Source organism: Silurus meridionalis, chromosome 13 (assembly GCF_014805685.1).
Source record: "Silurus meridionalis isolate SWU-2019-XX chromosome 13, ASM1480568v1, whole genome shotgun sequence".
Lineage (NCBI taxonomy): Eukaryota > Metazoa > Chordata > Actinopteri > Siluriformes > Siluridae > Silurus > Silurus meridionalis.
The window spans coordinates 10,451,044-10,473,043 of record NC_060896.1 but is presented as its reverse complement, the minus strand read 5'-3'; the positions used below and the strand labels follow the sequence as shown (position 1 = coordinate 10,473,043).

Here is a 22,000-nt window from a genome sequence, read left to right as displayed (position 1 = left end):
TATTTAGAACAATCATGCGTTTAATCACAATTCAATATTTATTAATTGATTGAGATAATATTATATATATATATCTCGCGCCAGTGTTATCAAACGGTATATAACTAATCTGTGTCTGTGTTATCAGGATATTCTTTGGCAGATGTTTTGCATAAAACCCCCCCACGCTTTTATTTGCGCGTCGGGTCCACGCGTGCAGTAGGAAATCCGCCCCTGTAAATCTATTGGTCACAGATCGGGCGCCTCTATCCAATGCCTCAGCGCGCGAGGCTGCACTTGTAGTGTGGAAGGAAGTTGGCTCGAGGCTTCGTGGCTCCACTCTTCGCAGCGCCACTTGCACTCCGGCATTATGAGCAGAGCTGGCCAGAGCTGCGCGCCTTTCTGAATACCGTGCCGAGATCAGGTTAGAGATCATGGAGTTGAGAGCCCGCGTCTTCGTCGCCTTCCTCGCCTCCCAGGTAAAAGCACATTTCCGTGCGTGGAATAATCGCCGCTGCTCCTTCTGCCGGAGCCTCCTGGACCGCCGTGCTTCATTTACGACTCAGTTGCGTGACAGTTGCGTTATGGCAAATTTATTGTATTTATTTTACTTATTGTCAAATTGTCTTTTTTTACGCGCGTGATCACGCATCACTTGTCATGCATCTGGTTGGTTGTGTGTCAGTGATTTGTGCAGGGAGACAAGTGTATACACCGGGTTCCTTTAGAAAACTCATTTATTCTTTAGATGCATTTAGATGGTAAATGCATGCGCGTTTGGTTGTTACTTGCACGAGAGACGGAGTACAGAAGGCTGATTTGAGCGCAAGCGAAACTCCATCTACATTCAGCTCAGCTCCGAAGTTCAGCGTTCCTTTGGCTCCGTTCATTAGGGGTGAACGCTGTGTGTGTGTGTGTGTGTGTGTGTGCGCGCGAGAGAGAGAGTGAAAAAGAGGGTGCGTGTGTGCCTGTGCGCGCGCGGGCGCTCGCGCTCGCGAGAGAGAGATTCACACGGCGTTCCCTTTTACACGACTGAATTGAGACAAGCCAGCGAGCTGTGTCTCTCCTCACTCTCAGAATGATTCAGATTTTGATATGATTTTTTTCTTTTTTAAATGCAAGACAATTGATGCATATCATGTGCCCCAGAAAAAAAAACGAGGTTGCTTTTTATCTCCAACATCTCTTTAAATGATATTTGTTTTTTATGGTTTATATAAGGGATAATAGATTGAAAAGACTGATGTCTGTGTAATGCATGGCGATATCCAACAGGTGCCAACACATTAGATCATTATACCTTTTCCAATATTTACAGAGAATTGATCTCACGGTGTATTAGATATGGGTTTATTGCTGGTATATAAATATGTCAGAGGGAAAGGAAAAGCCAGAGTATGGTGTTGCATTCAGAGCTGCATGTTTGACTCTATAGACAGTGAGCAGAATGATTGCTTGATTTAATAAAGCATGTTGTTCCCTATATTCTACATTAGATATGAAATATCTGTACTGCACTGTGCATCGGAGGGATTTGAGATTTGGCTCTGTGGAAAGGTCGTGACCATGGCATTTTGTTTATACATAAACTACTGGGTGTTGGCCGGATTGCGCATGTCCGTAATGGGTCTTAGTCTAGATGTAAAAGTTTTCCTCTCCTTGATTTTCCGCTGCACGGATACTGAGGTGCTCTTCCAACTTTCTTGCTGTGATTTTCCGTCTGTCTGTCTCATCATGCGCGTCTCCTGGTTTCATTTCCTACACAGTGTTCAGGGCAGCAGGACAGAGTTGGAGGGAGGATTACCATGATTACGGTTACGCATGATGATGGAAGGCACCGCGTTTCCCAATACACGAACTATGTTGCGTTTTTTTAAAACTCCACCGCACATTTACCTTCCTCCGTTTTTCTTTTCCGCTCCGTGTGCGTTCGAGTGGAAGCAATCTTATTTATAGGCGCGCAGGTAGGGCGCCGATTCTCTCTTGCGCAGGAGCTGCTGGGATTTTTTCCCCCCTGACTATAAATCCCTGCGTTCAAAAGCAAACCAAACGTGGTGCAGCAAAGTAATCAGAACCTGCTCGCTCTCTCTCTCTCTCTCTCTCTCTCTCTCGCTCTCTCGCTCTCTTTCTGTCTGTCTGTCTGTATGTCTGCATGTCTTCTCTCTCACGCTCTCTCTCTCTCTCTCTCTCTCTCTCTCTCTCTCTCTCTCTTTCTGTCTGTCTGTCTGTCTGTCTGTATGTCTTCTTGTCTCTCTCTCTCTCTCTCTCTCTCTCTTTCTGTCTGTCTGTCTGTCTGTCTGTCTGTCTGTCTGTCTGTATGTCTTCTTGTCTCTCTCTCTCTCTCTCTCTCTCTCTCTCTCACTCTGTCTGTATGTCTGCCTGGCTTATCTCTCTCTCTCTCTCTCTCTCTCTCTCTCTCTCTCTCTCTCTTCTGTCTGTCTGTCTGTATGTATGTCTGCTTGTCTTCTCTCTCATGCTCTCTCTCTCTCTCTCTCTCTCTCTCTCTCTCTCTTTGTTACACACACATACACATTTCAGCAGAATCTGAATGTACACGGAATTTGTCATGGTGTGCTGGTGCTATAACAATCTGAAAAACTATAAAAACTAGGAAACTAAAACTAATAAAGTAATAAATAAAGATAGACATTAACCCCTATACAGCTTGTGCAGGGTATCTAAAAGTGACGCAAATGATAATATTTCCCAAATAAGTCAAAGGCGCAGGTTTGCAATATAGCAGTCTTTGTTAATTGCATTAACAGAACACGTATGAAATGACAGCGTGAGGTTTAACTTAATGTAGTGTTAGTCTTTGTGGAGGCAAATAAGAGGTGATGGTGGGTCCTTGGTATTGTTGATGGATTGTGGATGGAAACTATTGTGCAAACTGCACTTTATTTAATTCAAGATCAATATTTATGTCATTTTTGCCATTAACAGATTTAAATTCATGGGCATGTCAGTTTGTATCAGATGCCACCCCATTCAGCATTTCACCTTCCATGTGCATGGAGTCCCCTGGGATAGACCTGGCAACCCTGAGTAGGATAAGCTGTAAAGAAAATGGATGGATGATCATATATATGGATATTGCTCCACTGTGCATGGTCTTGTGCCCTGTTATGTTTTGGTGTCTTGTCCTTGGTGTACATCGCCTCTTCCTCCAGTTTTACCAATTTGTATCCACAACTGCCCTGAGCAGGATAAAGTGCTGAATGGATAGACGAAGTAATGTAGACATGACATAGTTTACTTAATTTATTTTTTTTGTCCCTGAGATTAATACTGCAATCTCTTTGATTTTTCTTATTATTTAAATCCACTCTTCTTGAAAATTGGATAATATGTGGATGGATGAAGTATTATGTGACAGCTTAATGTAGAACATTCAACACAACCACAAAATCCCACAATGCACCGCATTACAATATGGTCATAGTGATGTACCTAAAGGGAACAGTGCGCATCCATAATAGCCTTTGAAGCTCAGAGGGAATAGGGAGTTGACGTTTTTCAACGTTTCCAAAAATTGCTAGTCCATGCTGAAACTTCTGAAAAGGCTGCACATGAGTAAAAAATCGGGACAAGCGCTGGCCTACGTCAATATCCGTCTGACATTTATTTGCCTACCTGACTTTTTAGTCACATCACTAAAAATACATCATGGTCTCTGAATATTTAAGTTTTCTGTATATTTAAGTGGCATGTTTATCCACTTGAGAGAACATTTTCAAAAATCTCTATTTCTTTGGACAAATTTATCATCCACGTGTGGACAGAAGGCCAACATATATAGAAAGCGATATGTTTTCACCTGGATGTAGCCTGAGAAAGATGATAGAATAAAGTTATAGGGATTGGTTGAAAAGTTTATAACAGGTTTGTAACTGAGACTTTACCCGTACACACAACATTTTCTTGGCTACACACAAACAAAATTTACTCAGTGTCAGTATTTATAAATTTTTTGTTTTACAATGATCATAGATTTTCAGATTAGTGAGCAATTTTACAGCTTTGATGCATGGAATATGCTGATACTTTCCAACAGTAACATGACTGATATGTGCTATAGCACCTCCAAATTTAGTTCCACTTGCAGAAAAAAACAAAAAACTAAAGAAAATATATATCTATATATGACAGAATGTGGTAACACATCAATGTTACATTTGCATGTTTGGTATAGTGTTGATTAGTATATATTGTCACAGCAGAACAATTTGCTGTATGTTTATAAAAGTTGTTTGCTGCTTTCTAACTTTAAAATTTGGTATATAGCGAACAAAAAATGTAAGATTAAGGTAAGCAGCAAGGTAATGAAACTTTTCATCTTTCTATGTCAACAGGGCGAAAGCGATTTATGCACTCCTAGACAAGACAGACATGATTCAGCTCAGTGAAATTCTTCAGTTTGACTTCAATATCAGTATTTCCCTCATGTGGTGCTATACTGTAATCAGGAATACATATCCAGGAAGGAGATCAAGCTTATTCAGTGCAATTATCATATTTTATTTTGCACCAATGCACATTTAAAAAAGCTTCATACAACTCATTCATTTTCCAAATTAAGGCAGGCTATTTTCAGCTGTTTTCCGGAATGAAGACAATAGGTGAAAGACACCTTCTAATCAGCTTTGCATTATGCCTAATTTATGATTCTTGCTACTGACAAGACTGAAATTGAAGGCACGGCACAGGATCGTGCCACATTCGCTCCGTTTTCTAGTCAAAATCCTGTGAGGATAATGAGACTGTTCAGTCATTAGTGCTGCTGAATCTCTGAAAAGATTTGCTTTGCGCCATTCTCCTTTATGCCGCCACCCCCTAAAGACAAGGTCACTGCCGGACCCTTTTGATCACAGTCCTAATTGGAGAACTCCTTCCTTGTTTTGGTGTGGGCTCGTGTCTGTGCCCAGGGTGGATGTTTTGATTTTAGATTATCTAGATGGACTCTAGAAATAATGATTGAATATTGGGTTGTGTTTGTACTAAGCCTCACAGGTCACACTCATGACCAAACCTAGAGAGGAGCTATTTCATTAGGTACTCTTTGATGTAGTGGGAATAAATTACACACACACACACACACACACACACACACACACACACACACACACACACACACACACACACTGAGAGCTTGCATGTCAGGGGTGCGGCTTTTAAAGGCTCTGGTGATGAGTGGTATTAAAGTAAAGAGCCTTATTCAGCTTTTTGCATTTTTAATGGAAACGGGTAGAATCATCTTGGTCCTTGCTATTTTAATCATATTATAATACTAAAAATGTTTCTATTCGACCTGCATAAAGTAGCTCTGACTCATCCTGATGCGAGTTCTATATCTATATTTTCTTTTAATGACAGCGTTGGGTTTTGACCCTTCTGGCATATCCTTGTAATCAGGCATATTTCAGGTCCTTTTGTTTCTAAAGTCAAAATGTGTCATGCGTCTTGGTGAATCGACTTGCTTTTATTGCTCTGTTTATTCTCCTTTTTTTGCTCTGGAGAGAAAATGGGAGCAGGAGATTAGGAAGTTATAATTTCTGCAGGTGCATCTGCTCGTCTCGTCTCGTCACCGATATCAATTACCTGGAAGGTTGTTCGCTTCTAAATGTATTAACCATGACTATCTGAACGAATGAGTGGGTGAAAGAGGAAAAAGCAAATTAACACTTGTGTTGTGCCCCAAGAGATTATGAGAGACTTTGAAAGTGTCCTCAACCATCTTGTCTATCAGGAGCACATGCGTTCACGTCTGAAATTGGTTCCTTTTCTTGCAATGTTTAGGAAAGAAAAAAAATCTAATTGTACAGAGTGAAGAAATAACACTGCTGTTTCACTCATAATCATAATGTCTCGATGTGCCGTTCTCTTCCTTCGTCACTTTATCTCTTTCTCATTCCCATCTCTGTTTGCAGAGCTCTTCCTTCCGTCAGGAGGATAATTGCTGGGCAATCTGAAAGAAACAGAATTGTCTAATCCATTGCTCAAACACACGGTGTTGCACACAGCCAGCAAGGCCACAAAGAGGCTTCATCTTTTGTTTTTCCATCAGTCTCTATTTCCATTCATCTCATATTTTTTCATGAGTTCACTCTCAGTCGTTCGTAGGCTCTCGCTCTGTGCAAAACCACTCAATCTTTCTCAGGCACTGTTGCAGGGGAGTTGGTAAATATGGATAGCTCAAGGTTTGGCACTGTGATTCTATTCACCACATCCTGATGAGTTCTGGTTTAGGTTGTTCTCTCTCTCTCTCTCTCTCTCTCTCTCTCTCTCTCTCTGTCAATGGGAGATCAGTGGAATTTTTCACTCACTGTATCTCAGGTGTTGCTGCACATTTTGCAGTGAGAATGGCTTTCCCTTTTTCCATCGCTTTGGGTTTGTGTGTGCATACTTGATTTAGTAAACCCGCACCTGTGGGACCAGAGGCAGTGTTGGGATTGCTATCTGAAACAATCAGAGACCGATGCTGTCTCTTTGGCTCTTTCCTTTGGAGACTGATTTGGCTGTGAATAGGGTAGAAATGTCATGGTGAACAGGGTGCATGTTTATCTCTAGATGCTCATGCTGCACATTCCCACAGTTGTTAAAAGCAGGGCAGAGAATACTAATAGGAGGACTGATAGGGTTTGCATAGCAGAAAGAGCATCTCCATTTGTATAGTGTGTGTGTGTGTGTGTGTGTGTGTGTGTGTGTGTGTGTGTGTGTGTATGTTCGTGCTTGTGACAGAGAGGGTGTCTAGTGGGAGAGAGCCTATTCTAGCATCCGTGCTAAACATTGGTCTTCCACACATACATGCACTCACTCACCCATCTTGCGAACATAGTTTAACACTCAACAGATGATGGATTGCGTCTGTTTGAAATCCATCCACATATACCTGGGTTGTCTGTGCCACAACCACCTCACTGGGGCATTAATGTACTCACAGTCTGGAAATCAATTTACAGTCAATTCACAGGGCAGAAACTGAAGCCTCAGTGTAATCCTAGATGCCTTGCCTGCAAGACTGATGCCCAGGTTTAGCGATCAACCGTGTCTGAGTGGTGTCCTGCTTTTCCCTGTCTCTCATATAGGCTAAACTGTGGCCAGAGGTCATGTTTGCTCTTAGCTTGCCGGTGTAACTCGGTGGGAACAGGCGGTTGTGCGCCATTCACCACTGTGTTTTTTTGTTTCATCCCACTCAATCTTCCTTCTGTTGTCTTTAATTCTCACTGATCCTTAGAATTCTGTCTAAGCCAAATGTCCTAACCTGGCTGGATCAGTCAGACACAGTATCCACTTTTTCTCTGCATTATCCACTCCCACCACCTAGATGGCGACATAGTGACAGTGATTCTTCTGGGATCAGCAGAAGTGTAAGACAAGGCTGAACGACAAATCACTATTTGTGATTGTGTGTTCCAGTTTGTATTTGGATACATATGGCGAATAAAATCATTTTGGCTCTCAAAGGAATCAACACCAATCGTTTTAGCTCTCTGTGAAAGCGAACAGAGCTCAGGATATCTTAGCTGCCTGGAGAGCGTTTCCCGCTCGACTAGGAGAAAAAGGCCTGGGGTTTTATTCAAGGTGATGGAAAAATGAGAGCTAGAAGAGTGCCAAAGCTTGGCACTTGGATTGAACTTTAGCTGCATTCCTGTAAACACTATCCAGTACTCTGGTATTCGTGCATTTGAGGCTTTCATTCTTTGAACATCTAAATGGAGTGTGCACAAACACACCAATAACTGGCTAAATTAATTTAATCAAGATGCTCAGCTATTTATCCGGCTAGCATTTCTTGCATTCTTTGAAAATGCATCATGTTTTTGTCACGTTTCCTGATAAGTCTTAGTTTTCAGCAATTTGATGTACTGTGTATGAAGTGGCTTGTATTTCTAATACAAACCATTCAGTGATTGCAGCACATATTTATTTAATTATTTATAGAAAATTTCATTTAATTTTGGTCTTCTTTGTTCAGAGAGTTTAAGTTGACAGAGGATTTATAATCATGATCTATATTTTGAAGTTTAAAGCTTTGCCTTGAAATAAGATTGCACATTTTGTTCAATCTTCCACGTTAGCTAGAAATGTCCACTTTATGGAATATCAAATGTAAAAAAAAGTCTTAATATGTACTCATGGAACAAACATTGTGGCATCACAATTTTAAGGGTAAATGCAATAATATGTTTATATTAAAATATTTGTGACCCGATTATTCTGCTTTGCCGTGTGCTGTTATTTTGTTGTTCTTGCTAGATGCTAGCAGTTGATTGTTGCAATGTGACACTGCTTGTACAGTTACAATGTTGTGTAATAGGAGAAGTGACAATGGGCAGATTTTGCACTTAGCGCATTAAATCAAAAGCGCAACCATTTCTTTCTTGCTGCATTCCAATGTATTAATGGGAAATCCAAGCTGAAAGTATTGGAAACAGCAAATGATGAACTCAGATTTCCAAAATGTAATGTGTCCACATGGAACAATACTGACTTACAGTTTTAGCTAGTTAGCGCTGCTTATTAAGCAGCTTAGCACAACTGTCTTTATGATGGTATTTGCATGAAAGTCAAAACTTTTAAATCTGCTTTGTGTGAGCAGAGTGTACAGATGTGGTATTACATAAACAGAACAAACTAAGTGATAAGTGCTTCAGCATCTGTCTTAGTTCAAACAAAGCCAGAGCTAAATCGCAGTGACTATAGTAGTCAGTAGTCAGTTGGCAATGGTTGTAATAGGTGGATTTTTTCTAGAGGGTTCATTGTCCGGTTTGAGTTTATTGGATGGCCTGTTTTTACAATATTTATATTACACGAGAAGGTCTGTTTTTAGCTGAAGGGTGATAATCATTTTTATTCAATTCCTTGGCAATGTGTAGACTAAGTCCTAGCCCCGGCATTCATACAGTGTCATTACAAAGAAGGACAGAGTTTTGCAAAGTGGAGTATTTTGCGCTTTTGAAAAGCTGCGTCTTCTGTTTTACAGAGCAGTAAGCCTATCCTTGTATAAACATCTATAATGCTTTGAAGCGGCATGTACTTTTCCAAGAAAAGACAGCGAATCCTCAAAGCTGGCGCAACCTTTTAGCTCGAATACAAAAAGCCTCAGGCATGACGATGATGTGGCAGTGACGCTTGCTTGATTAGCGTATTAAAAATCTGCGGGTGTCTTAGTCATTAAGCAGCTTTGCCTGGCTCTTTTTGGGGGAAGGTTTGTTGGGGGTATTGCTGCGGAGGAGAGATGGGTGGGAGTGACTAAACTGATAGGATTCTGGAGGCAGTTGGAATGTACGTGTGTACAGCTGGGTGTCAAGCGACTTTTTTGTTTGCTTTCACAAGTTTTGGCTGTGCTCTATACAGGTGGCAGTAGCCAATAGAGGCATGCAGTATGGTACTGTACATTAATACTGCTGGGAGCAGTGCTGAGGAGTCAGTGGATGACGTTAGCGCTTAGTGATCTGAGCTGGATATTTTTAGGCAACATCAGGTTAGAGGTGAAGTGATTAGTTTTTTCCTCAGTTCTTCCTTTATTTTATTTCTGTGAGGTGAGACATTCTTTAATTAAAGGTTTCCTTTATTAATAGTAGGACCAAGAAGCTGCACTACAGAGGATATTAATAGTCTCCGAGGTTCAGGAACCTCTTGTGTAATGAAGACTTAAGTTGTCAGCATTGCAGTTCAGACCTTTTTTAAATAACCCTTTTTTTGTGAATTTGTGTAGTTTTGCAGTTTGATGCTTATTTAAGCATTGTTCGATCCATATTTGTGGGCGGATCCTTTTGTGCCCTTGATGCAGCCAAATATGCATGCATGCCGCTGGATATGATTTTCATTAGAATTTCATGTCTAGCCTGTCACATCCTCTGCACACTCTACACGCTTTGCTGGATACAATTTCCTGCCCCTGTAAAAAGCTGATTTTACCTTCATTCCTCTGCTCTGTCCATGACACATGCAGATTGTATCCACATAAACATACAGTACAAGCATTAAAAACTGAAAAAAAAAGCCAGTAGAATTTCTAGCTCAATTATCAAACAGAAATTAGTTTTTTTTTTCCCACCCACATATGTGACTGTATACAATGTTTGAATCACCTCAGCCGCGTCTGGTCTTCTTGCCAATAAATATGTTTTTCTATTAGCGATTTAAGCATGTAAAAGGTATTGTCTTTGTGAGACACAGTTAAACTGAGAGTATTGAGTTACTGATTACAAACAAGAAGTTTGCTGCACAAGTGCCATATACTTGCTATTAAAAAACCCTGATCAATATGCACTTAACCTCTTAGTGGATGTAAACAGATTCATATTTATGTATATTTATTTACTAATAAACTATGTTATATATTTGATTTCTTGTACTTTAGTTCCCATGTGGACTATAAGGGAAACAATAAGGAATAAGTGCAATAAGGAATTGCAATACGAAATGCAGATACTAAAAACAAGAAGTGTTCACCCACACTCTCTTTCAGCCAGACACTTCGTCAAGGCCAATCATAGTCTGTATACATGTTATGTGTAATACAAAGAAAATACACCCACACTACACAGACTGCTATTATTCAGTGTGCAGCAAATGGATTTACTATATGGATTGTCTAACCAAATTAAATAATGTACTAACGCCCTCTTGTTTTTTTTCTGTGTTCTTTAACCTTTTATATGTTTAAGTTTTAAATGATGTGTTCAAAACTTTTCATGATTTTTTTCATCTGTGTGTTTGAAACTTTTCAATCAATGATTATAGTTACATTTAATGTTGTGAAACCTATAAGAGACAAATTATCACATACACTGCTCAGGCATAACATTATGACAGAACATGACTGGTGAGTAAATAACACTGATTATCTGTTCATCATGGTACCTGTTAGTGGGTGGGATATATTAGACAGCAAATGAACATTTTGTCCTCAAAGTTGAGAATTTACAATGGGTAGGATAAGGATTTGAGTATGACAAGGCCAAATTGTTATGGCTAGACGACTGGGTAGCAGATCATCTCCAAAACTGTAGCTCTTGTGGGATGTTCCCGGTGTTATCAGTATCTATCAAAAGTGGTCAGAGGAAGGAACGGTGGTGAACTGGCGACAGGGTCATGGGCAGCCACTGTAGTTTAAATTGCTGAAGAAGTTAATGCTGATAATGGTCAACAGCTCAGGACTGTTTTGGCAGCAAAAGGAGGACTATCACAATATAAGGCAGGTGGTAAAGTTTATGCCTAGTGACTGAATGTTATAACAGCTATAAACAGTTCTCCCCTCATCACCCTCTAAGTTTCTTTTTTATCCAGTAAAACAAACAACCAAAAAATATATTATATCAATGACAATATTCACTGTTTTTGCTAATTCCTGGTTTCTGGTACAAAGCACTGACAATAGAGACTCCTTCCATTGATATAGAAAAAAATACGTTTTAAATACAGAAATCTTTACTTCATTGTTAAATATGTGCTTTAATTGTTGTTCAATATAGTACATGTGAAATAGTTTTATTTAATTATTATAAATTAAATGGAAACGTGAAAGTAAACACACAAATGGCAATCTGTGATTTGTTTTGTAGCTAGCACTACTATCAGAGTTGCTGTTTATCACAAAACACCTTCTGACCAATCATAATCAAGCTTTCCATGGCGCTGCAGTATAAGATTGTTGGTTTAGCTAACAAGGTCATGGGGCTTCGAAATGTTTGGCCTAGTTTACAGTGTCTGTTTTTATTCTTTAAAAGTCAATTTGTATTTTCGGGGTTGTGCTAGACAAGCACCAGGAGAATCTGGCTGAGATTCAAGATGTCAAGTTTGATTCCAGCTGATAGCCACTGCAGTGAGGCACTTAACCTCAGTGTTCTCCATGGGGACTCTACCTGCAGCTGTTTTTATGTAAATGTCTTTGGCTTCAAGTATCGGAGGAAAAAAAAAAGACAAACTAAAGTTTAATTGTGAATATTTTACAGTGAGGTGCTTCATATGCATGAAATTGCTTGCCGTAATAGGCATTTTGACAGATGAATGAGCTTTAGTGTGGCTCATCTAGTTGACCGGCCTTTCAGTGGGTCTTCCCAGATGCAATCTAAAAAACATTTGTTAGCGCTACTGCCCAGTGACAAGCATGGACCACTCATGGCATTAAATAGACACCCGCATCAATGTTGTTAAGAGCTGGTTATAGCAAAAAGCTTCAGCTTTTATTCTCTTTTTTTTGTGTCATCATGCCATTTTGCAATATTTACACGTTACAATGATACTACAGAAGCTCCTCCTGCATCTTTATCTACGTAAGCCTTTCCTCTGAAAACAATTATTCCAAGTATATTTTGAGAATCTGTTAAATTAAAGTATTTATTTACTACATTTAATCATCACTACTGTTTAATTTTTAATTTATTCAATTGAATTCTTATTTAGTAATAGTTCACCATAACATTTTGAGGTTTAAACATTATTTATCTTTCTCCGTTACATTGATAGTTTATGGATTTCCATCATATCTGATAAATTCATTAGGTCACGAATCACTGAAACATCGCAAGGTTCATTACATGAAGTATTGATTGAATGCAAGTCTGCCAGCATTCATTAGTCTTTTTTGCTTGTAATGTTTTTAGCAAAGAAAAAAACTGAATATATTTTGCTCGAGACCGCTTAGTGCTGCTATAGGTGCTTGAGAATATCCTAATGCACTTAGTAAGGTAGCCAGCTCAGCTTAAAAGCTGCAATGATTGCCCTTGACACTGTCATTTTAAGAATTGTTGAGATGTCAGCAAATGCAGTTGTAGCTGATTTTAACCCTGAAGTGTTTTTGACCAGGGACGGAAATGGCAATCGATTTGCGAGCCGAGTAAATGTTATAGACGGTAGGTAAATATTGTTTGGTTGTCATGTAGTGAAAAACATTTAAAAACCCATATTTCAAATCCAGTTCTTTTAAAGCTTAGTTGAGTGGCTAAACTTTCCATAAATGCCTTTGACAGAATGAAGAAATGTACTAATTCTTATTTTATTTTTTCTTCAAGCTGTGTGTATTAAAAGGTGAGGGTTGCCTGCTGGTGTCTTCTTAGACAGAAGTGTTTGATTTTTTGCCTGGTTGCATTTCACTGCTATTCTCAAGCGTTCAGACCTTCAGCCTCTACCATCACCTCTATGAAAGTCAGCGGCCCTTATGGCTGTAATCATTCTTTCCTCTTTGACCTCTTTCTTCTCTCTCTCTGATTTACTCTTAAGGTTCACAAATGCCATAAAGGAAACAACCTTTTGTTCTTCGCACTGATGTAGATATAGACAATGTTACATGTAGACACAAAAAAAGGAATATAGAATGACAAAAGAGGAATTGGCAAAAAGATTGAGTGAGCAAGAAAGAGAGTAAGTGCATTTCTTTGCTGTTGCCTGGAGGTGATAGCTGGACTGGTGAACCAGAGCAGGCTGAGTTGTAGTGCTGGAATGGGCAATGACAGCCACATCTCTCAGCCTCAGGTTAATTCTTTATGTCTCCGATTATGTTTTTCTATTCTATAACCAATAGATACATGCTACTGTGGAATAGATGGAATTTTTTTTCATACTGTGTTTGAGAAAATGAAAGCTGGAGGAAGTGACCTCTTCTAATCACCATCGACTTCTGAGAATCATAATTAGATCATTTATAAACCATAGCTGAGGGTGAGTATATAAGCATTAGCATTAAAATACATTAAACATGGACCAGGTTTCAAACTGAATTCATTTTGCCAAGTTGCAAACATCCCTAAGATTTTTTTTCTTTAATACAGTATTTAAACAGATAGATGGATAAAGTTGAGCACCTGTAAAAAAAAAAATAACAAAATACCCAAAGCAAAACTTGTTCTAATTCACAACATTTTGCTTCAGTTTATGTCTCCATTCCATAGGTAATTTACATTGCTACCAACTTCATCAAATGCTGTTAGCTGGCATAAAGATTGGATCGTTTCCACATTCTACATACTGCAGCTGTAGGATCAGGATGAGCCCTTAACAGGTGTTTCTGGGAAAGCGTCCAAAACAAAACTAATTCAGCACTACCGCACACTGTGTGAAATGATCGCCTGGTCATTTCATTGATTATCTGTGCTCATCTCCATACCATAAACTAAGCTAAAATTATAAACAATCAACACTAGCGCTTATTCTTCACAGGAAATGCGGCTTGTCATTTATCACTACATATGAAATAGATTTTTTTCTCTCAAACCTCGAAAACACTTTAGTTAAATGGCACCAGTAAAATTTTATTACAGTGCGTGAAATGAAACTTTAATTGAATTTGTAGACAGTCATGGTGTTTGCAATAGAAGGGTCACTCATATCAAGGTTTTGCCTTCCTGTGTGGGAGTGAAACTGACCGCTTCTATTTGTTTTTGAGGGTCAAGAATATATTACACTCAAGTAAAAGTCGAGACTGTTATTTAGTCTAGAAAAACCTGATGTTGTTATTAAGTGTTGTTTAGCTTAGTAATGCTTAGTGTTATATTGGGGGTTGCTTTTCCTTTTTTCTCTTTATTTCTACTTTTTTGAAAAGCAGAAACTTTCTCAATCTTTCACTCTGCATTCTGATTGTTGTGAAATATTCCCCAAACACAGACCATTGTTTTATATTTAAGACAATGCTACAGAAAGCCCACATGGACATGAGGACATGTGAAAATCCATACAGACAAACCAGATCAAATCAGGGAGCTGTGAGGTGTCAATGCTACTTGCTGCACCTCTCATAAGTACTTATGTCTTTATCTCATATTCCTCAAGTCAGGTATTAAAAATGTGTCGAATATCTGCAGGTGCAGCAGCCAAAGCATCAAGCACAATGATTTGATGAATGACTAATTGTTATTCCATGGTCAGTCTGAACACTTGAATCTGATTGGCTAGAAGGTAATTTTGGCACTTTAATTTGATCACTGTTCTAAATCAATGCCTTATAAACAGTTGTAACCTTAGTAGCACATAGTAACAATTATATACACAGAGTGAGACAGCTATTGTAAACATTTTCTAATGAACTCACTTAGCTAGATGGATGATTTTTGTGTCATTGCACTCTCTCTCTCTCTCTCTCTCTCTCTCTCTCTCTCTCTCTCTCTCTCTTTCTCTCTATCTTTCTCTTTTTTTCTCTACCCTTTTCCCTTATAATATTTATATAATTTATTAATATTCATACATATAAAGAAATCTTATTGCACTACTTTGTGTATGATTTAGAGCATGCAGACTTCCAAATCAAATGGCCCATATATAAAATATTTTGCAAAACTTACCAGTTATTTTTATTTATTTGGACAATTTTGCACTGTAAGCATCACTGTAACACTACAGTTTTCCCCCAAACAGTTACCACAAAGTTGAAGGCACACAATTGTATAAGATGTCTTTGGATTTGGTAGCATTACATTTTCCTTTCATTTGAATTAGGAGACCCAAACCTGTTTCAGCATGACACAAGTGCACAACGTGAGCTCCGTGAAGGAATGGTTTACATGGGTTGGAGTTGAAGAGCTTGAGTGGCCTGCTATAGAACTCTGACCTCAACTCTATTAAACATTTTGGAATGAATTGGAATGCAGACTTGACTCAAGGCTAATTGAGCACAAATTTCTCCAAACAAAATCAAGTGTTATATCTTTAGATAAGTGTGAAGATATTATAATAGCAAATGGGGAGTAGTTGTGGAACGTGACATTCACTAAGCACATAGAATCTTATGGTCATGTGTCCACAGACTTTTGCCCATATGATGCAGCTTTAACTTGTCAATTCTGGCAAATGACCATGGAAAACCATCACATGTAACACCATTTTAATGTTATTCATCTTCTGTGCCAGGCATTGAAATGGTCTATCCCCTAACCATGGATTATACTGTACATTTCATTTATTTCTTTTATAGTATATAAATTGTCCTTTTAAAAACGTACTTGAAAGTTTTGTTAAAAGTCAACAGGATTATTGTACATGATGGCTGACAGGTTATGGGAAATGGCCTGTGGGTGGTGGTTTGACATGTCAGTCGAGTGCTCGGTGAAAACGAGGAAATGTGCCAGACTTTAAAGAAGTTGGAGTGTCTGGCTTGCAAAACTTAGTATAGGTTAATCGTAGTCTATTATTTCGTTTAATAAAATGAAGTGGGCTTGACAACCATCAAGTAAAATTGTGATGGACTTCATAGATTTTGAACTGACAGCTGTAAAGTTATTTTTGCCAAAAGGGCACTAAGTTCAAGGTATCATGCTGAATGAGGGCGAGACAAGCAGGATAAGGGAAACTTTGGGCCAGGCTCTCTTTCAGTGCCTCAGGGTTGACTGTCCCTTTAGTGAACATATAAACCTTGTCTCAGAGCAGTATGGGATCTGTGAGTTGCTCTTCTCTGTGTGATCAAGAGCAAGTGCTTGGATTGAGGATAGAGACAGTCCACTTGAGATCCATCCAGCTACTCAGGAGGGAAGGTATAAGAGCAGGGGTATCAGGGCTATTTAAACAGAGTGCATCAGAGGACTGCCCTGCTAGGAAAGATATTGCCAAGTTTGGTGAAAATAGCTCAAATCAGCAAAGAGATCAGAAATAGAGGGTAGGAAAATATGTTTGAGCGAATTTTAAGTGTGCTGTAGTTGTTAGCTCTTCTGTGAAGCCAAGTGTAAAATCCTGACCCCATGATGCACCTACTAGCCAACAGTGGGCTTTTTATAGCCACATTATAGCCAAAGTTTATAGACACCTTACCTTTACAACCATATGTTCTTCTTGAACATCCCATTCACTCAGGAGTGAAGGCTTTCCAGTTGCATGGCTATGGAGATTTATGCACATAAAGCCGAAGTGAATTAGTAAGGTCAGACACTGATGTTGGGTGAGGAGGCAACCAGTGAGGAGGCAACCAGTGTTTCAGTTCATTCCAAAGATTTTCAGTGGAGTTGAGGTCAAATCTTTTTGCAGAACAATTGAATACTTGTACTCTTTCTGGGCCTTTAGCTTTAGCATATAAAGACCTCCTATACAATTGTAAGTTTACAACTTTGGCAAAAGAAATGTGGTGTTCATGACACCATGTGGTGTTCATTCATAGCTGAAGCATAGCTGTTTTATAGTTACATAATAGTAACTTAAATTTACAGAATAAAATTAAAAATTGTATATTATTTTATATTTTATATTAACAATGACAAATGAGACTACCCACTTAATCAACATAAATGTATTAAAACCAATTAAAAGGAGGAAGTGTGAGTCAGAACCCTTTGGGTGGTGCAATGGCTGAACTGCTTTACTAGCAGATTTAGCATACTGTGTCCATTTAATAGGCATTTCATTGTTTTCAGTTTTATGAGTGTCAGTAAATGTAAAACAGCTGTGAAGTGCTTGGTGAAAGTCGTAGGTGCTTTGCATTAATCAAAATATGCATATGATTTTGCAGCAATTCAGTGTTACAGACTCTCTCTAGTGGGAAATTTATGGCATGGTTTGGCCTATGAAAAGCTTCGGTGCTTCAGTGCTTCAATGCTATGCTCCAGTGTCTCCTTGGTGGAGCTTGGTGAATTTGGTTTCTATTTATTTCAGTAAATAGAAACATTTACTTTTACAAAGAAATTTATTTGTTAAACCTTTTTTTTATTGTACTTTATGGTAACCTTGTTTATAGGTTCTTCTGTGGGTGCCTTTTTTATTTTTTATTTTTTCTAAACCTAGTTCATGTTCAGAGCAATGACTCTGACAGTACAAATGCACACACTATCAAAGCACAGATGTTTCCCTTGAAGGGTCATCTATATCAAGCAGCAAAAACCTAGGCATGTCAGATCCGGTCAAAGACACATGCAAGCCTTTTTTAATTAGTGGTTGACTGAACTGGAATAGATTATGTAAATCAATCTCAAGGGCAACTAACCTATTAGGATAAACCAAACAAATACATCTGCTTTGCTATTTCCCTCCCCAATCTTTAGCCTTTTACAGTATCAGCTCTTTTCTGAAAGCTCATGTCAGCCAGAAGATTCTTAATCTTTCTGGATGGTCCTTTAGCATTCTCTTCAGTCCAGATGATCCTGAGCTTAGCATGGTAATGAGAGCTTCACCCTCTGCAAATGAATGAACAGTTTCAGCCTATGACAGGACAAAAAGAGTTCAGCTTCTTTTGCTATCGCTAATTCAAAAAGACAGTCAGTAAGTCATAATTGCTTTGTGTAAATGCTAACCACTGAAAGTATACTTGAGTTTGCATTCTGATTGATCATTTTATCATGAGACAGTGGATGCCAAGGCTTCTAAAAGCTAAATCTCAAAATAGACAAAGGCCATGTAAGAACGGCCCACTGACATTTAGTCGGCCAACTGAATCTGGCTCAAGGACTTGGCAGTTAGTCGGTGCAGCATTGGCCATTTTATATGCACAGTTCTCTCTAAAACCAGCTTTACAATGTATTATTTGCTACCTTATATTGCTTTTGCAGACAAAAATTGCATGTCCGAACAAATTTTGGTCATGAGTTGTTGACAACTTGGAACGCATATTGTGACAATCTTCACAGTCGCTTATTTAGTGAGCACTGGCAGCATTAGGCATCTTTTCATGGTTTCTTTTTTATAAAAGTATCTGATATAAGAACGGTGAAACTCATGAGACAGCTACAAATGACGAACTATAAACAGAACATGAGCAGTTTACTGAATTTTTCATTCAATTAGATTTTTTTTAACCCAGCCATGAGTGACCCCTTTTTACTTCCATCTCCAATTATTACATTTTTAGAGTGTGTTTTCAATAGAGATCATATTAGCACTATTACACCAAGGCTAGTTTCTGTTTATGCAGCTCGCATTTTTTGCTGATGTTGTGGGCAGAAATTAGTCATGTTCAAGAATTGCAAGTCTGTCATTAAAAGATTTTCATCTTGTAATCTAAGATGGAGAACAGAGTCTGTTATTCAGTAGAATCAATCAATTTATAGCATGTATGGATTAAATAGGGTTCATCTAGTAATTTGCAGCAAGTAATAATTGCTGAAAGATTTCAGGTTTAAGGCATTAGACTACGTTTGACAGAAGCCACCGGATCATGTCACATGACTGTGTGCATTCGTGCCACATTTTGAGTTAAAGAGCACCTGTATTTTTTAAGTCACATCTTGAACATACACTTTTTTCTTGGTCATGCTCGTCGTGTTCCCGCTCAGGTTAAGTTTTTTTTGTTCATGTGTCATTTGATTTTTTCGTTTTCATTTGTTTTGTGATCTACTTTCGCCTCTCTTACGCTACACAGATCCTTTTAAACTTTCAGCTTCATCAGCAGAACCGCTCATTGTCTATTTAAACAACACTCACTAATTTGCTGACTGTCATGACTGAACCACTCTATTCCCCATGTGTCTTGTTTACAATTTGACTACAGCTTTTGCAGTGTAGTGTAGCTTAGCGCATACGTTTCTTTGCTTGGAATTCGATTGCTTTTTTTAATTGGAAGGTTGTCAGACGTGAACAAATTACAGTTTATGTTATTTATTTTCAATGAGTGTGTGATTTACATTGTCAGGCGACCAAGCGATTTTTGCCAATGTGACATAAGTTGAGCAAGGAACGCAAAAACAAATATAGAACACAACTTAGAACAGCAATATAACGACCGCTGTAGCATGCTTCATATTCCCCCCACTGAGAAATATTATCCATGTTTTTATCCAGAGATGCCATGCAGCTATGGGCTCAAAGTGTTTTATGAACCCAATTACAGCAAAGCTGGTATTTTTTCTGCTGTAAATCGAATTAGTTTTTGGCTCTTTCTGACTCTAGTAGACCATTGAGTGTTGCACAAATACAATTTATACACAAGTTAACGGTTTCCCTGAACAATTTTTATTTGGTTTATTTTTATTTATAGAAAAACTAGTACAGTATCCAGATATGACTTTGTGCCTATATATTTTAATGGCCAGTGCCCCAGTGCCTTTTAGTAAAACCATGGCAACTAACAATAATTCCAGAACACCTGCTTACGATATATCTTGAATCATGCATGGTGAAAAGATTATTGCTGGTGGGAATGCTGTGTTTTTCCCCAGGTGGTTTCGGTCTTATTTACTAGTCACTTTGTATTCAAGCCAAGAAAAAAAAAAAAAACCCTTATATATTTCTCTTAGTAGAAAATATTTGCATTGTGTTTGTTACAAAAATGCTAAAACATATAGCCTATTTATTTTTTCACAGTCTGCACTTGCAACTTTTAATTTCTACACAATTAATACAGCCAGTTTTGCCAACATTCCTCACAGATGCAGTTTCATGCAGGTTGTGTATCTTTCTGGAGTTTTGTAGAAAAAGACATTTTTAAACCTTCTGGTTTGCTCCCAGAGCAAATCAACTGGGTCAAGATGCACTGGCTAGACAGGCCATATTATTACCGGCACACTTCTTTTTTAAACTATTAAATGGTATTTAAACTCAAACATAACATTTTACAAAATGGCAAGGTCTAATTAAACAAATCATGAACCAACAAAATGCTAGGCCATTTATTTTTAGCACTAATAATATGGAATGATTAGCTACATGGAATGATTATCAGCACGGCGCTTTTAAAACACGGAGACAAATAATATCTGGTTTCCACAATCCTGGATTCTATCATACAGGGCATGCAGGGGGTGCTGAACTGTCATCAGTCACTATATTCTTCCTGCTCTTCTGCGTGCACCCAAAAACATAGCTGCAGGTCAACTGATAACTTTAAATTACCCCATGTGTGTGTAAAACACTCTGTCTCATCCATAATGCATTCTGGCCTTCCACACTGTTCCCAGGAGGAACTGGAATTTATATGACCCTAAACAGGATAAAGTAGTTTCTGCAGATGAATAAGATGAATGTACTACTTTCTTGGGCCCTGGCATGGCATCAATAATCCTCACTTTCCTGGTTGCGTAAGGGTCAGAGAGCAACCTCTCCTTCCATCAGGTGTTCCGTTGACATTTTCAGTGTTTGAGCCTTTGACCTCACAGTCTCATTCAGAATACTGCCCAGGCTGTGATATCCTTAGGCGGGCAACTACATGCTTACGGGCACTGGGCTGTTGTCAGGGTTAACCAGCAGCCTTGTGTGTTGAAAGCACCTGGAGGCCTGAAGCCCGTGCTGACATTTCCTTGTGGAGCTCGTGCCAGAATGCATGTCATTGCCTTTTGATGCTTCCTCCTCTTGTTTTGTCTGGGTGTCTGTGCAGGAGAGACAGCTTGGCAGGGGCATGGCGACAGGCTCATAAAGGAGAAGCCTTCTCTGTTGGCCCGCATCTCTGCTGCGTGACCGTTGGGAAAGAATGACCCCTCTCCCAATAGACACTGGGTCTGTTTGTGTGAGTTTATCAGTCAGGTGCAGTGAGCACAGTCTGTTCTGGATTTCCCATAGCCAGCTGTGGATTTGAGTGTGTGTGTTTGTGTGTGTTTACCAGCCTATGCGGTCTGATCTGTGTTCCCAATGGTCTGTAGAGCCCCTCACTAGTCCCTCACCTGTCTGTGCTTCGTCAGAAGGCTCACTTGTTCTTCATCCATTGCACCGTATGCTGGAACAGTCCAGAAAAACTTGGTTCTCTGTCTAGCTCTCAAATCAGGGCTGCAATCGAATCTACATGGAAGAACAGAAACATGGAGGAGGAAATGCATGATACAGAGGTAAAACTCTATAATAAGCCCTAGTATAACCAAATAATTGACTGTCATGATACAGTGTGGCGTCATGCTAAGGCCGAAAGAACTATTACACAGTGTAACATAAGACAAATCTAACACTATGAGACTGCATGATAAACAAGCATTGACCCATGATAACCGTCTTGCAGTTTCCCATATGGGAAAACTGGCTGCAACTCGAAACAGTTTTTTGTTTCAAGTTGCAGCTCTCCACTCATTTGCAACTACATAGTGGTATAGATTTAACTGAGTTGCATTTCCAATCCAACCTCTGCTCTCCTCCTGATGAGGCAACATAAATGCCTGTGGGGAGGCTTGCTGCCCGACTCCATGAA

At 39.0% G+C, this 22,000-nt stretch overlaps 1 protein-coding gene across 1 annotated transcript in view; it reads left to right on the top strand.

The window, feature by feature from the left end:
- The first annotated feature begins 268 nt into the window (after positions 1-268).
- Positions 269-22,000, top strand: part of cdh13 (cadherin 13, H-cadherin (heart)) — a 376,372-nt gene continuing 354,640 nt past the window's right edge. The window contains exon 1 of the mRNA XM_046865279.1: positions 269-458. Coding sequence (XP_046721235.1) covers positions 414-458 — 45 coding nt within the window. The 5' untranslated portion in view covers positions 269-413. The remainder of the gene's footprint in view (positions 459-22,000) is intronic.